This window comes from Carassius gibelio, chromosome A9 (genome assembly GCF_023724105.1).
Source record: "Carassius gibelio isolate Cgi1373 ecotype wild population from Czech Republic chromosome A9, carGib1.2-hapl.c, whole genome shotgun sequence".
NCBI lineage: Eukaryota > Metazoa > Chordata > Actinopteri > Cypriniformes > Cyprinidae > Carassius > Carassius gibelio.
In genome coordinates, this window is record NC_068379.1 from 21172813 (window position 1) to 21189586 (window position 16774).

General features: G+C 34.6%; 2 protein-coding genes across 2 annotated transcripts; one reads left to right on the forward strand and one right to left on the reverse strand.

Annotated features, from left to right (window-relative positions):
* The first annotated feature begins 722 nt into the window (after window positions 1–722).
* Window positions 723–3351, forward strand: LOC128019943 (ATP synthase subunit O, mitochondrial). The gene is made up of 7 exons (XM_052606319.1): window positions 723–818; window positions 1171–1221; window positions 1581–1691; window positions 1790–1919; window positions 2151–2263; window positions 2387–2473; window positions 3071–3351. The coding sequence occupies exons 1-7, from the start codon at window positions 792–794 to the stop codon at window positions 3179–3181; spliced, it is 630 nt and encodes a 209-aa protein (XP_052462279.1). The 5' UTR covers window positions 723–791; the 3' UTR covers window positions 3182–3351.
* Window positions 3352–11195: 7844 nt separating this feature from the next.
* Window positions 11196–12665, reverse strand: LOC128020339 (ladderlectin-like). The gene is made up of 6 exons (XM_052607170.1): window positions 12644–12665; window positions 12436–12503; window positions 12065–12159; window positions 11773–11898; window positions 11546–11660; window positions 11196–11340 (listed from the first exon to the last, which is right to left on the reverse strand). Exons 2-6 carry the CDS (start codon window positions 12494–12496, stop codon window positions 11273–11275), a joined length of 465 nt encoding a protein of 154 aa, XP_052463130.1. The 5' UTR covers window positions 12497–12503; window positions 12644–12665; the 3' UTR covers window positions 11196–11272.
* Window positions 12666–16774: the final 4109 nt, after the last annotated feature.

The window sequence follows — 16774 nt, forward strand, 5'->3', positions numbered from 1 at the left end:
TAAATAGAATTCAAGTCTAACAGAGTCCTGGTCATCCCACAGGTGCCAACAGAGTGTCCACCTACACATTACAGATGAAATAAACACAAATACTCATTGGTTATATCTCAATAGTCTGTATCTGGGTGAAAGGATCAAGATTATTTTTTATATACCTTCTTGCTCATAGTCGTAGCTGCATCTGTCTTCACAGAATGAACAGATGAAAGAGTGCAGTCTAAGTAAACTGCATCCATGTAAGTGTAAGTTTGTTATTTATTTATATATTTATTTTTTGACAAAGATATTCTGCCTGCAGTCAGTGATGACCTTGATCACTTTACAATAATAAACAGAAGACTGGAAGTTAAGAACTGTGATCTTTAAGTATGCGTCCAAACCTCTGTTATACCAGTATATCAGGTTCGGTAAAAATACATTTATTTGATTTTGGACTGACCACCAGATTTAAGATGAATGCTATATGCGACTTTAATTTAAGACGCTTTTACACGCGTTGATTAATACGAGACATTAATATAATATAATATAATATAATATAATATAATATAATATAATATAATATAATATAATATAATATAATATAATATAAAAAATAAATAAATAGGGGAAGTTATTTAAATAAGTTTCTAAAACGTCTTCTTTGTTAAGAATCCCGTAATCTTTCAGTGTAATTTTCCACTGATATGACTAACCATATTTCCCACAATGCATGAGCGCAGCTCCTGCGTATTTCTTCCGAGACATTCACGCATGCGCAGTGCTTCTGACCTACACTGTCGCAGGAGAAAATGTCAGCGCTTGGAGTGGGGCTGCAGGTATAACATTCTGATAAACTTTGGTATCTGCACGGAAAACCACGAGATATTAGACTTGGTGTAGGTCAATCTATATAAAATTTTGAAACAAAGGACCTGATTAAATTGTTTTCCAAATATGCTCATTCTGAAAGATTAAACACTGGAAATGAGATTAGACAAACGTTTTGAAACATATAGAAGTGAGACCGCTATAGAAGTCATAGGATGCAGTTATAAAGGTTTTGAGACGCAAAAAAAAAAAAAAGTGACACTGCTGACATGAAAAGCTTATAATTGATATTTGTAACCAGGTTGTGTCTCTCATATTTGATCAATCTTCCTGCATGTTATTTTCTTTATCTCTGTGCAGGTGCGTCAGTTTAGCACCTCTGTGATCCGACCAGTAGCAAAACTTCTCAAGGTAAACAAACCAATAAAACAAAGAAAAGTCATTCATTTTAAGTAACATTATATGCAGATACCACGAAAAAAAATTACCATGACATATTCTGAAAACATTTTACTAGTACAATTCTGCAGTACTGACAATCATAGTAGCTATATAATATTTTGTGAAATGCACAGCGATTTCTTTGTGTAATAGTATTTAATAAGTTATTCTGGTGTTGATTTAACTGCACGTTTTATTTCTGATGCATTTGCTTTATATACTGTTACATGATGCCAGAGTCATAAGGTTTCAGATGTTCAGATGTCCATAATAGTGTAAACGTTTTTTTGCACAGCAGGCTTTATTTTTACCATAGTATGTTTCTTCAGCCCCCTATCCAGGTCTATGGGGTGGAGGGACGTTATGCTACTGCCCTGTTCTCTGCTGCCAGCAAGCAGAAGAGCCTTGATAAGGTTGAACAGGAGCTTGGTCGTGTATTTGTGAGTTTCACTTTGGATTTCCCTCTCTTTGTTTGTGCTTGTTTTATACAAAGCTTCAGTAGTTCTGGCTTTTCTTTAATTTTTCCTAATCTTTCTAGAGCCTGATTAAGGATCCAAAGCTGTCAAGTATCGTGATGAACCCCCATGTCAAGCGCAGTGTCAAACAGAAGACTTTCACTGATACTTTGACCAATGCTAAACTCTCCCCCATCACCATCAACTTCATCAGTGAGTTTTCTGACCAGTCATTATTCTCTTTACATCTCTCTACAGGTTGATTCAGTGAGAACCATGATGTGATCAAAATAAATGTGCAAGTAGAGTTTGCACATATTAAGTGAAAAGTCTGTAGAAGAGTGCTATTGAAAATGATGATAATAGTTTCATTTAGAAAGTTCAGAGCATTTTATGGGTTTGAAAATGTATTGTATATGAATAAGTAATAACTTTTGTTTACAGATGTCCTAGCAGAAAATGGCCGCTTGACCTTGACCCCTGATGTCATCACAGCCTTTGGCAAAATGATGAGTGCCCACAGAGGAGAGGTCACATGCTCAGTCACCACCGCACATGTAAGCCATGTACTGTATACATTTGTTTGAACCCTTTTTTTGTTTTATTTTGTTTTTTAAACCTTAATTTTAAAAGATTTCTGATCTGCGTCTAACTAGTTTTGAATTAAATTTTGTGAACAGCCTCTGGATGAAGCTAATCTTGCAGAGCTGAAGATGGCACTGAATGGTTTCCTGGCAAAGGGAGAGTCCATCAAGCTTGAGACCAAGGTAAAAAAAAAAAAGTCAAAGTCTGTATGTGCCAAGTATGGTTACCCATACTTGGAGCTCTGCACTTAACCCATCCAAGTGCACACACAGCAGTGAGTAGTGAACACACCGTCAACACACACCGGAGAAGTGGGCAGCTATATCCAGCGCCCGGGGAGCACCTTGGGGTTCAGTGCCTTGCTCAAGGGCACTTCAGTCATGGGTATTGAGGGTGGAAGAGAGCTCTGTTCATTCATCCCTCCCCACCTACAACTCCTGCCAGCACTGAGACTCGAACCTGTGACCTTCAGGTTACAAGTCCAACTCTCTAACCATTAGGCCACAGCTGTCCAGAAGGGCCAAAACGGCTTGTTCCAGGAGCTGGGCTTCATTTTAGTATTCGTTTTAAAATAAAAAAATTTTAAGAGGGTACAGCCTAATGTTTTGATTTTTTTTTTTTTAATGTGTCGAAACCAAGAAAGAGTCCTAAAATGTTCACATTGAATTAGAATTAGTCAAAAGTAAATGATTGTTTTTATCAAATAGGTTTTGTTTATTGGTATATTTATTGTAATGTAATACAGATGTTTAATGGGTTTCTCTTCCTCCTTCCCACAGTCTGATCCCTCTATCCTTGGGGGCATGATCGTCAGCATTGGTGATAAGTATGTGGACATGTCTACCAAGACAAAGGTCCAGAAGCTCACAAAACTGATCAGGGAGACCTAAGTCCTGTGGACTGACCATACCTAATCAAATCAAGATTCAGTGGTGAAGAAACAACGACCTCTCTGCTGTTGTGTAGTTCTATGACCTTGTCTAGTTGTGTTCAAAATAAATATTATGTAACGATTAAGCTTTATTATTATTTCTCAATTAAATGACATACTGTAATACTATTTCCTATGCATCTATCATTTTCAACGTTCAGTTTGTTTCACAATTTCGGTACTGTTCCGTAAGTGCTATGTTTATGGACAAACTATACTTTCAAAAAATATATACCAGTATGTAAATATAATTCTTACTACAAGCAGCAGCACAAATAAATACAATAAAGGTAAAGATACAAATAAAATAAACAGTGATTTTCTTTTTCTTTTTTTTGGATGGTTTAGCATTTAAGTAAAAATATAAAGACTCATTTTTTTTTGCCAAAGTGTTTTGTTACTGAGAGTATAATTTATAACTTAATTATGCGATTTAATTATGCCAGCGTTTACTATAAATCTGCAGCAAACAGTGAAAATATATTCTAGTATCTGCAGGTTATCTCACTGGGTCAGCTTGTGCTATACTCATCAATGCTCTTTCACGTAAAGCCTAAAGGTGCCTCCAGGAACCTTAAGTTTTTATAGTGCTATACTATTTAATATTATAAAATAAGTATTTTATTCTCACTAACGTGGCATTTATTTGATTAAAAATACAGTGAAGCAGCTACAGCTTTGAATATAAATATGACGCATCTTTCCTCTCTCGTGCCAGCTTTTAACTATTTTTAAACTTTCGACTTTTCTAAACACATGATCTTATTTGGCACGAGACTGTCGACCATCCAGTGAGTTGCAGTGAATGAGTCATTCAGTTCTAACAAACATATGACATGTTGTTATGCATTCCATACAATTTTAATGGGTAGTTTATTGTAAATACTGTACCAATAGTATATCTGTAATCATGACTGTAGTTCAAACAGAAGATGTATATGTGATGATGGATGCTACTTATTGTTTCCCCAGCAGTAGGTGAAAAAGTTTTGTTAAAATGTGTATTTCTTTTTATTCTTTTTATTTAAATGCATTTAACCAACCAGCATAATGCCACACGTTTTCCACTTTTAATACTCTTTTAAGGCTGAATATGCATATGATGGATATGATGTTCTGTGTGGTAGCCATGAAGTCAATGGATGCAACAAGGACAGATTTGTGTTACATAACAGGTCTCTGCATGTTGCTTCTTGAATGGAACTGTACTCAAACATTGAGAAAGAAGTATAGCAGAGACCCCTCCTCCATACCCGGCCTATGTATTTATCAAATGCACATCTATAGCCACTTGATGTACATTTCTCTGGCTCCCGGTGCACAGTTTTCACTGGTATGCTGCTATGAGGAGCACTATTAATGACCAGATCAATAGACCAATATCATTACACACAACTTTGTTTGTACCATAAGTACATGGCCTAGGGAGAGCTGGTTATGGATATGCTTTGTAGAGTGGAAATGGACATTTACACTAACATTGACATTTACATTAACGTTCTAAAGTTTGGGGTCGGTAAGTTTTATTTTTTTTTACTTCTAGTAATAATTTTGCTAATCTTTGTTCAGCATAAACACATTAAATTGATCAAAAGTAACAGTAAAGGTATTTATAATGTTACAGAAATAAACACTGTTCTGTTTTTAACTTTCTAATCATCAAAGAATCCTGAAAAAAAGTGTGTTTATAACTGTGTGTATATAAGATCTAGATTAGAAACTTGATAATAACAACATTGTACACTCTCAGACAAAGGGTACAAACGCTGCCACTGGGGCAGTAGTACCTTTTTCAAAACTTTCATACCTTTCAGGTACTAACATTTGGGTATTAACATGTAAGGTACCAATAAGCACCCCTAGGTAAAAAATGAATAAAAAATAGTTTTACCTTTTGAAAAGGTACCATACCACCCCAGAAACTTTTATACTAACCACCATCATAATTCAAGGCTGGTTGTTGCTTGTAATCTTTTTAATAAACTGCTATTATAATGACTTTAAGCTGCTGATGGCATTAAGAGCTTAATCCAGGATATTTGTGTGAGTGCTGCTATATTGTGTGTGTTTGCTATATTGGTTTTGTGCCTCCCTCTGCCAGATACAGAATCCCATTGATGTGTGAATAAAGTGCAGGAACTTATATTCAGCAGCTTATACTAATTCGGCTGTAATGAGTCTAAATCCATCATAGGAGTTGCAGTGTGCATTTCTGGGTGGTAAGAACAGAAAGCTAAACAGAAAGTATTAATAGTACTGCTAGACATGAATCAGATTGTTCAACAGGCATGTGTTTTGGGGTTTGCTTCTGTCTGTTAAATCCTTTGTAAATCTCTTAATGCCCATTTGATGCTCATGGCATCAGATTGAACAGATGTAGGTGTCACAGTGTGTGTTTGCATGCATTTATGTGTTTTCTCAAGGCTTTTATTACTGCTGAGCTAACAGATGTCACCAAATCTAATCAGAGACTATAATCTATCTTACAGTCTTTTGCATTTGGTGTGTATTCATTTGCAATGTCTGTTTCTGAGCCGCCCAACACAGAATAATGCAGATGCATTTTCTGCAATTATTTTGTCACTATGTCATTTTGATGGATACTGGTTATGTTCAGAGTCATTGCTCTACAATTAATTCATCCATTTGCACCAGTCTGACTCATTCAGGCTGATTTGCAGATTTATGAATATGATTACACTGTCAGTATAATAAGCCAATCATGGTGCTATGGATGCACTGAATTATGTTTTTACATTTTGTGGATGTTTGTGTATGCATACATAGATTTTACCAGATGCTAATGATTCTCAAATGACCTTGGATTTAGTGAAGGCACTAAACACACTCCATACAGACACCATACTGCAGCCCATCAGAGAAGTGGTGAAGAAACCCCATCAGATCAAAGGAGACCAGGTACTGCATGTATCTAAATGGTGACATTCCATAGAAACATCTGTTGATTTTATATAAAGCTTATAAAAAAATGCTATATCCCAACCCCAAGAAAAAAACATTGGCATTTTTAAAATTGAAAAAAAAAAAGGCACACTTTTTTAATTGTATTTTATCTTACTTGCTAGCATACAATTTCATTTATTTTAAAACAACCAAATTCCAGTAAACTGTTGCAACCCATTTCATGCCAATGGCTAACATTTCTTTTCAATGAAAGATTCACCCCTCAACTATATTGTTCTTAAAGGTTATTGTTTTTAGTGGAATGTTGATGGAAATGTCCTAAATGGCCTTTTTTACAGTCTTTTACAAGTTCTTCAGGAGAACATCAATCCTCTCCTCTGTCTGCTCAGAGAATCTGTCCAACTGCCCCTCCTGGACACTTCTTGCTCCTCAGGTAAGTAAAATAATGTGGTCACTGTTATTTGTCATACTTTAGAGGATTAGAGATGTGAACAAACCCTACCTCTGAATATTAACCTCTGGTGCATAACTGGTGCCAGTGCAAAAAGATCAGTATGAAACCGCCTAGTTGTTTGATCTAAGATGATTTCAAGAGATAAGAAAACTCTTATAGAGATATCTTATTAATTAAATGAAAAAGTTGTCATTAGTAACTGCTTTTGATACTCTAATCTCACTGTTGCAGCATCCTTAATGAATGTGTAAATAGACATCCCAATATCGACAACAAGAGGGATCCTAAAGAACTGCAGGTAAGACCGGTACAGTGAGTGACAGCAAAACCAGTATTTTGTTTATATAGTAAGTGAAAACTAAAAGTTTATATAATATCTTACTGCTTATTGTCTGGATTGCTAAGCATGAGCAAAACTTTACCCAACATATTTCTTGGCCTACCTATTAAAGTACTGTACATAGTAATCGTACCCTCAACAGGAAGTGAGCCAGAGCATACTAGAAGCAGTGGGAGCTGTGGCTTGCTCGTCTCTTAAGCAGACTAGCTGGCTGAGTCGAAACCTGGAAGTGAAAGCACAGCCTCAAGTCTTGTCTTCAGGGAGATGAAGATGACCATGATGGCAACCTATGCTAAAATACATATGCTTTTAGTATAATGCCCATTGTTGTATTGGAGTCATAATCTGTCACCATACTTGGCTGTATGTCACTTCATGAGAAAACACACCAAAAGTTTGTTCAAAAGTTTGAGGGTAAGTCCGATTTTTATAGAAACTGAAGAATTAAATTCATCACAAGCGACAGTTAAGACATTTAAACTTTTTTTTTTTTTAAAAACAGTTTGAAATAAATGCTGTTCTTTTGAACCTTCTATTCATCAAATAATCCTGAAATGAAAAAAGTATCATGGTTTTAAGAAAAATATCAAGCAGCACGTCTGTTTTTATTATTCATAATGATAATAAGAAATGTTTCTTGAGCTCCAAATCTGCATATTAGAATGATTTCTGAGGGATCATGTGCCACTGAAAATTCAATTTAGCCATCACGGAATAAACTGAATTTTAAACTGTTTTAAATTGAAATAATATTTTAACACATTAATGTTTTTATATTATTTTTTAATCAGATATGTGCAGCTTTTGTGAGCATAAGACACTTCTTTAACTTAGACTTGAAATATAGCACACAGTTCATGTGGACTATTTTTTACTTGATTTTATTCCACTTCTATTCTTTTGTGGAGCTTGGCAATTAAAAAAAAATGACAACCACTGATCTGACTGGATTGCTCATAGAATTCTAAACAGTAAGTGGTGATATTATAGATCAGCAATTCTAACCCACTCTCACTGCATTGAAAACAATATGGCATAGACATTCTGCAGAATATGTTCATTTGTGTTCCACAGAAGGAAATAATTCTGGATTAAGAATAATTTTTTAATTAACACGATTTCTTTATCCGTTTTCCTTATGCGTTTTCCAAGTACTGGCATCTTCTTTTATTCTTTTTTCACAAGTTCACATCTACGTATACCGTAAGTTTATGCGTATTTGGCGTGCTGTCTGGGTGGAGGTCTCCGAGCTCGGGATGTGGCACGAACCCAGAGTACTCCCCCCGGTTGTGGTAAGAGTAGATGGATCTATAAGTGAGGAGAAATGGGGTGGAGGAGGGATGCTGAAAACTGTCAATGAACAGAGGTAGGTTCTGCTGTCCTGACTTTGTCATGAGTTGATTATTGATTGGTCTCCGCTTGTGTTAATCAGGTTAATGAACTGCGACTGTTCCTCCCGAACTTTGTTATAAAACAACATATAATTTTCTTTAAATTAAGGATAATATGTATTTATTGTTATGTGAATACTGAATGTCTTTTTTGTGTGTGTGTGTGTGATGAGTCAATACTCTGTTTTATATTTACAGCAAAATAATTGTAATGCACATTTTTATTTCTGTACTGTTCTGTATTGTGTATGTTGTTGTGTTATGTTTGTGACACCCATTCACTGCAGAGGATCCATTTATCCTATTTTGAAGAAATAAACATGATCTCCAGTTTCTGCCTTTGGTTGGATAGAGTGTTCTAGATTATCTAATGGTTTACATCACAGACCAAAGAAATTCAGAAGAGTAAGGTTTTTAATTAATCATTACTAACATTTTTTTTCCTCCAAAGTTGGTGTGTTGCAAAGATGATATAATGAGTGATATTACTTTTGCCATGTACCTATTAAACGGTTGTATCCTTTTTGCTGGGGCATTCTCTGCAGTTGGAATGAGGTCTTCCTGTTTGTGATTAAAGCATATTCAAAGGCATCGTCCGGAGACCGTTACTGTTGTGGTGGAACACTAGAGATCATAGTCCCAAGTGAGAGTGTTCTTAGGGGGCAAAGCATTGTCGTTGTGTATTAATAATTGTATTTGAATACTGTTAACTTTTCATTTGAGTTGACTTTTGATCTCGTTTGTAATTGGCTGCGAGAGCAACAGTGTTTGTGATTGGTAGTGAGAGCAACAGAAAAAAGGAGCGTGCCTTGAAGTGCACGCGCAGTATACCAGAGAATTGAAGTTGAATTGTACGAGTTCCTGACCAATCCTGACCAATCTTTTTGTTTTATTCAGCAAATAAACTCATCAATCCAATGATTCTTAACTGAACTATCTAAAGACATTGGTCTATAACTCAGTTCCTGGAGGGCCACAGCTCTGCACAGTTTTGCTCCAATACTAATCAAACACATTTGATCCAGCTTCCAAGCAGGTGTGAGTTGGAGCTGGTTAGAGCTAAACTCTGCAGAGCTATGGCCCAGCGTTTTGACACCACTGGTCTAAGGCCTGGTTGCAAAGTGGGGATAGCTGTTATTCTTATCAGAATTGTCTAAGGCTTGTGTGGTCAGAAAAGTCACCTGAGGTTAATTTTGGTGTTGGGTGACAGCTGGTTTAACTTAAGTCAGGTGTGTAGGTGAATATCTACCACACTACACATGTGGACACGTGTGGTGACATTGCCCAGAGAATAGAGACCTAATCAAGGCATTGTCTGGCATGCATGTGGAAAGGAAGGTCACATTGCAAGATGTTTTTGGGAGAAAAGAAGAAAAGACCAGGAGGCTGTTTATTTTGCACATAGACGGATGAGACACAGGGCAATCACTTTTCACACAAAAGAAAGATCCTGATCCTACCCTGATTTACTTAAGAAAATAGTCAGTTTAGAAACCCAGTTGACTCTGCTGAAAGGCAAAAAGAAAGAAGCCATTCTCAAACCTTCTCAGACACATCATTGCATGAACGCATGACTGTAGCTCCCGCACAAGATGCTGATGTGGTTTACAATTGTTTTAGGATTGTAGCCATATATTAAAACTATTAAAAGAACAAATGACTCTTGTTTTGAATGGGAAAAGATTGTTTTTGTAGCCCCACAAGTATACTTTATATAAAAAAGTTATTCAGTAGTTCTGAATAAAAACTCACCTTGGTTTTCAGATCGTTGCCTTTTGAATCTCAGAGGAAGATTTTGTGAAGTTCCAGAGAGCCTTACTTTTATATTTTACTTCATTTCAAGTGTGTATAAGTCACAAGAAGGATGCAGGATATGACTGTTTTATCTGTGGACTTAATAAAATTCAAATATGGCAGAATGTGGTAAGATGAGCTTTTACAAAAAAAAAAACCTAAATATTAGGTTATGTGTGTGTTATGTGTGTGTGTGTGTGTGTGTGTGTGTGTGTGTGTGTGCGTGCGCACTTCGGATGGGTTAAATGCAGAGCACGAATTCTGAGTATGGGTCACCATACTTGGCTGAATGTCATGTCACTTTCACTTACTTTCACTTTTCTCTTAGATCTACCTTTGTCTCTGTCCGTTGTTGTTTATTATAGTGTTTGGTAATGTTTCTCTGAGTTTGTTATCAAAAGCTATTATTCTTCTTCATGGGGTGAGTGATTAATATTACGAAACGTTACAACTACAGTCTTTAGGCTTGTGTTATTTATTTGAACAATTAATCATGATTTTTAGTAGTATTACAGTATACCATTAGTGTATATTGGCACCACTTGTTTGCTTGTGAACCCTTTCCGTTTGTACAAATCCGTAACAGTGACATATGATGTCACACCTACAGGTGGTGGAGTAACAGACCTAACTGGATTCAAGATTATAATGATACATTTCTGAAAGTTATGTGTCTTTCAGACCCCAAATAAGCAAGGCGAATGTGCCAAGGAACCCAAACTCTCTTAATCAAGCAGTTTAGGTTGATATAAATTTAAACATATAGACATGGTATAACCAATGTTCATTTTTGATATCGCACTGTAGGCAGGCTGACGATTAGATATTATTGAATTATTGAGTCATCGTAAATCAACATCTGGGAGTAAGTCACTTAATGTAATTTCATTGTAATTTAAAAGTGTTGTTCAAATATTTAATGCAGTATGCATACACACACAATGTAGTAAAAAACAATTTACATAATTTTGATTTAATGCCACAATACACAATATTTGCTTTATCAATGCTTTTATTGATTTGATAAATGTATCAGTATTGAGGAGAGATTAAAGTTGAGAGCATATCTCTAAAAGGCTTAATTTAAGAGTTACATTTTTTTAAAGATGAAATCAGAATATTGGAGAAAGATGACTGCATGTGATCTCACAGGACTTTAGCACAAACATAGCCTATTTGACTCAAACAGGGTAGATCGTTCCAACAACGATTAGCTGTAAGGTGAAAAAATAAAATAAGTTATTGGTCAGTGGTGTTAAAATCTAAATAAAATGCTATGTATACTTAAGGTACTGTGTGACATCTAAATGAGCCATTTCATGTTACTGTATGATACTAAATTATAAGAATGTAAATAAATATTTTCAAAAAGTACTTATGTTCATTAAGTACTTTAAAAAAAAAAGACTGCATTCTTACAACTCTGGTTGATGTTGACCTCCCCACAGTTTTCGACACCCGAATTGTTAGGTTCTCCAGCACACCAGTAGGCATAGTCATATGGAGTTCCATCACTCCACACCCACTGTCCTTCCTACAGGGCAAAGACACTTATTATAGGAGTGCTGTACTCATTTAGTAGGCCATTTAGTTTGGCTTTAAAAATGTTTATGGATCTTCCTTAGAAATTTTAGTCTCTAACTTACTTGTTCCCCATCTTGAATACCAAACCAACAACGTGTGGAGGAAGAGGGCAACAGACTCTGCACAAACTCATTTTCCGCTTTACTGTGCACAGATGCGAGATTTGCATCCAGACTTAGACAGTTTCTCTAAAAAGATAAAAAAAAATTAATGGTAATCCATAATATAATCGTTTTAGCATAAAACATAAGTGACTTAAGTCATTTTAAAACAAAACCTGGTCTGATTGATTATTTTCTATTTGCAGAAAAGGAATTTTTACTTTAAAAATAATAAAAATCATCAACACCTTACCTCTGCTGTGATCCAGTTAACCGACTGAGAGAAGTACTTGAAGCATCGGACTCCAAAGTTTATCCATCCATTGGGGCATCTTTCAGCTATCTCAACTGCATAGAGTACAAACATTAAGGCTCTTGTAATATTCACGGCAAAAAAGTATTTAATTGTATTATTTTATGAAGCTTATTTTATATTTGTGTGATCATTTGCTAAAAAAATGTGTGCTTTAGTCTCGACCTTCATTAATCATTCAAATATTAGTCTTTTAATCTCTTAAATATTATAATATGTCTTGCTACGCCTTTCCATAAAACTACAAAATGTCAAAGGTTTGGTTTTTAGAAAGGGATAAAAAGGGTTTTTACAAATAAATGTCTTGTTACCATCTGCATTCCCCATTGAGAACACAATGAAAAGAAGCAGCAGACTTCTCAGGATTGCCATGATGAACCTAAAAATTAAATGTTTGTAATCATATACTGCACACAGTGGATTCTAAATGTATTTTATAAACAAAGCACAAGGATATTTTATATAGAAAGGTTATTCAGTAGTATTCAGGTTATTCAAGTCTCTTTGGCAAAAACTCACCTTGGTTTTCCAAATGTTGGCTTCAGAATCTCAGAGGAAGATTTTGTGAAGTTCCAGAAAGAAGCTGCTTTTATACTTTACTTGTTGTTAAGTGTGTATAAGTCATGAGGATCATACAGCATGTGATTGTTTGATCTGTGGAGATGTGTACACATAAAATTCAAATATGGGCGAATGAAAATTAAATAATTTAAATTTAAAAAATTAAATATTAGGTTAACTAAATAATTATTTACTATTTTGAATATTTATAATTTGAATATAAGCCATGAGTTAATCATTCTGTTAAAAATATAATAGCTCTTCTTTTATAAGGAGTATAACTGTTAAATGAAATTTGACACCAATGACTATCAGCTGTATTCAGTGCATAAATTTTAGTCTTTATGATATTCACATCATTACTGTTATTGTTATGTAAATACTAGTCTGAATAATAATGTATATTTATTTCTATATTGTTTGCTACAACAACATATTAAAATAGAATGATAGGTTTTACAAATAAATGTTAGATTAAAGAACATAAAGAAAATAAGCAGATTTTCTCCTTTTTTTTTTTACATTGCCATGTTGATTCTGTCATCCATGGATTCTCAATATGTTTTAAAGACAATGTACAGGGTATTTTAAGGTTATTCAGTATGTTAGATCTCTTTCTCAAAAACTCACCTTGGTTTTCAGTGGTGTAACATGTCAGCCTCGATATGCAAAAACATTTGTCTGGGCCTCCCCAAATGTTATATGTTAAAGGGGTCATATGATGTGATTTCAAGTATTCATTTCTCTTTGGAGTGTTACAAGCTGTTTGTGAATAGATAAGTTCCCTAAAGTTGCAAAGACTAAAGTCTCCAACCCAAAAATATATTCTTTATAAAAGTGAAGACTCATCCACTCGTCAACCCAACAATTCAGATGTGTGCAGCGCATTTTATGGAGGACAGTTTCCTGATTCTGGGATAGTAGACTACATATCAGCTGTTCTGACTCACAGTCTGAAAGTACGTTTTCATATTTAATCAAGATTCAAACGCAACTTTTGAGCAGTGTAGAGCGGCGCTTGTTGTTTGAGGTTTCTCCGATCACAAATGCAGACATGGTTTTATGTTTACGCAGCACAATGCAATGCAGCATGAAAAAAAGACAGTATAAGTCATTATAGTCTGTTATTATGTCCCCACTGGATGCAACAAATGCCTCATTTATAATGGCTTTGCTTTTTTTTGTGTCAGCGCTCCGAGACACACGGCATCACAGTATGGTAAGGGGCAAAACATTTTTCCATAACAAGCTTGAGGTATTTGGCCAATCATACTGCACCAGATAGCTGGCCAATCAGAGCACACATCGCTTTTCAGAACAATGAGCTTTGTAAAAATCAAGGCAGGGCATAGAGGAGAAACAATAATGAACAGTATATGGAAAATAATGTGAAAATAATGTATTACATTATTTATGAAATAATGTAACATTTCATTACACCAAATACACAAAATAATCTTCTTTTTAGCAACATAATATGACCCCTTCAATGCCCCATTGTTGTCTTTTCTGAGGTAAATAACATTACATAAATGTTCACAAGCTGTTTTATCATATTTGCATAGATGTGCGAACAGAATTTTGTCAATTTTTCATTAAGCACCAAGTGTCCATTGTCTAAAACTTAAAATGTTTGCATTTACAAAATGAGCCTGCAATATAAATAGTAATGAATAAAGTAATGCTCCATATTAAATACAAACATTAACTAAAATAAAATATTTAATGAATGAAAAAAAAACATATAAGAAAGCATTACTTAATTTAGTGTTATACATATGTTATTGTTCCCGATGACCCGTGCGGTTGGAGATAAAAGGGTGTCCAGAACAAGCAGGAATCCGTTGAAGTCAAATTTATTAGGCAAGAAGTGTCAAAAGTTCCACAGTGCAGGAATAAAATAGTGCTACAAACCAAAAATAACCAAAAAAGAAATAAACAAAATCTATACAATATTTACAGCAAACATGTTCAAGTCAGCAATCTATTCCTGCACTAAACGGATTACTGTAGCTGCTAACAGCATTGTTTCTGGCCGTCGAGCTTCGACCACGCTCACGCTACTTTCACCAGACCTTCACCTGTCTACTGATTGCTACGGTCATCATCTTAATGTCTTGACCCACCTACAGAACATACTATACTATCAGTAAATCTAACATAACATTTCACATACATCTAGTAAAACAATTCTACACATGACATAACCTAAATATCAACACATTTTTTCCTATAAGAAAAACAATAACACAAGAAACAATCAGATACACATTTGTTCACAGATGTAACATGGATTCGCCCAAAGAGGTCCACTGAAACCATGGTTTGAACAGCACTGGTTTAAACAAATGATGCTTCCAACTAATAAGATTATCTATTTTACTTATCTAACTGTATTACTGTGACCCATAGTTATTCGTAAACTCATATGCTAAATTGGTAAATTATTAATTAGTTAGAATATATAACAAAACAGACTTTTACACTAGACATAATACACACGATAACCACATATTACACAGTCCACCCTTTTATGCCTCCCCAGCATCATAAAAGTACACATAAATATATGTTGTGTGTGCATGTGTGAAAAGAGGGAATGCGCCCCAGTCTGTGCATTGTCACGTAGTAGCTCCATGACAGTTCTTATGTCACAAATCAGAGTCACACTGCATTTTACATGATTTTTTTACATTCTTTTTTGTGGGTAAAAGAAGTGTACTCCAAAATAATTTTTCTCATGTGTTCTCCAAAATTACCCACAACCTTATCAGTTTATATGAGAAAAAAATCAATTTCTCAACTTCTCACAAAATGGCTCTTTGACAAACAACTCGGCAAAATACTTTCTCCCACTGCTGCTTCCTAAATGTTTGGAGAACAATTACTTTTTTTTTTACAACAGCGGCAAACGCATCACATATAAAAGGCTCGTACAGGAAGGAGCAGACGGGCAGTAAAACAGAAATAGGGAAATGAGCGGTGATTCCACAGGTATACTTCACCCGTTTAGGAATATAAATCAAGATATAAAACTTGCATATAAACTGTGTGACTGTGGCTTGTGTTTTAGAAAATCAAATCTTTTTGTAATCTTGACGAAACAAATATTGTTGGTAAGGTATGAAAGTGAAGATTCCATATTTGGTGAATGTTTTGTAATAGAAGTCATATTGTGACCGAAAATGATTGATTTCTGACATTATACTGCATTACAAAAATTTAATAGAGTTTTAGTGTAACCCAATGGTTATTTTTGGTATATATTTTTGATATCAACTTCAAATTTAGAACATAAATGGGTTAGATAAATGGCTTTGATTTTATAGCAATTTTAGAGTGCAACATATTTTTTAAAATATTTATTTACATTTATATTAAATAAAAACAATTAGTATAGTACATTGTCTTTACTGTAAACTTAAACTTTTATAACTTTTTATACCTTTTTATGCTTACATTAAAAAAAATGGTGGATACAAACATTAAAATCATATATAAGAGTCAAGGTCAGAATAAGTAATGAGATTGTATTATCTGAGTATAAGATGGAAAATAGCATTAAATAGCAAATAGCAAATAAATTTTTTGATGTCTCTTTAAGGTTTTGCATTTTTAGGGTTAAATACATATATCTAAAATAGCTACTGCCCATCCCTGACACTGACACACTTAATCGTTTGAGGAGGGTTATCAAACCAAAATTTTTAATCGTTTGAGGAGGGTTATCAAACCAAAATTTTAATAGGGTATTTTCTAAGAATGAAAACAAAATGAGGGCATGAGTTGGATATCTACTTACAATCCATTGTCGAAAACAAAACATACAAATTTTGAGTGACGAAGTAGCTGTGAAGTTTGCGTAAACCCTGCACCCTTGCTTAACCAACCTTGCTACACGGTCTACTTATATTTTTTTTAAAAACAACATTATTTATTACACTTTTACTACAAATAAAACCATGGTTAATTTCTTTGTTCAGAGCTGCCGCCTGTTTCTACAATACAAGGAAACTGAGAAAGGGGAAAACATTCACATGAAAAGCAGCAAGACCAACAAAACCTTTTTTAATGCTAGTTGTAATTCAC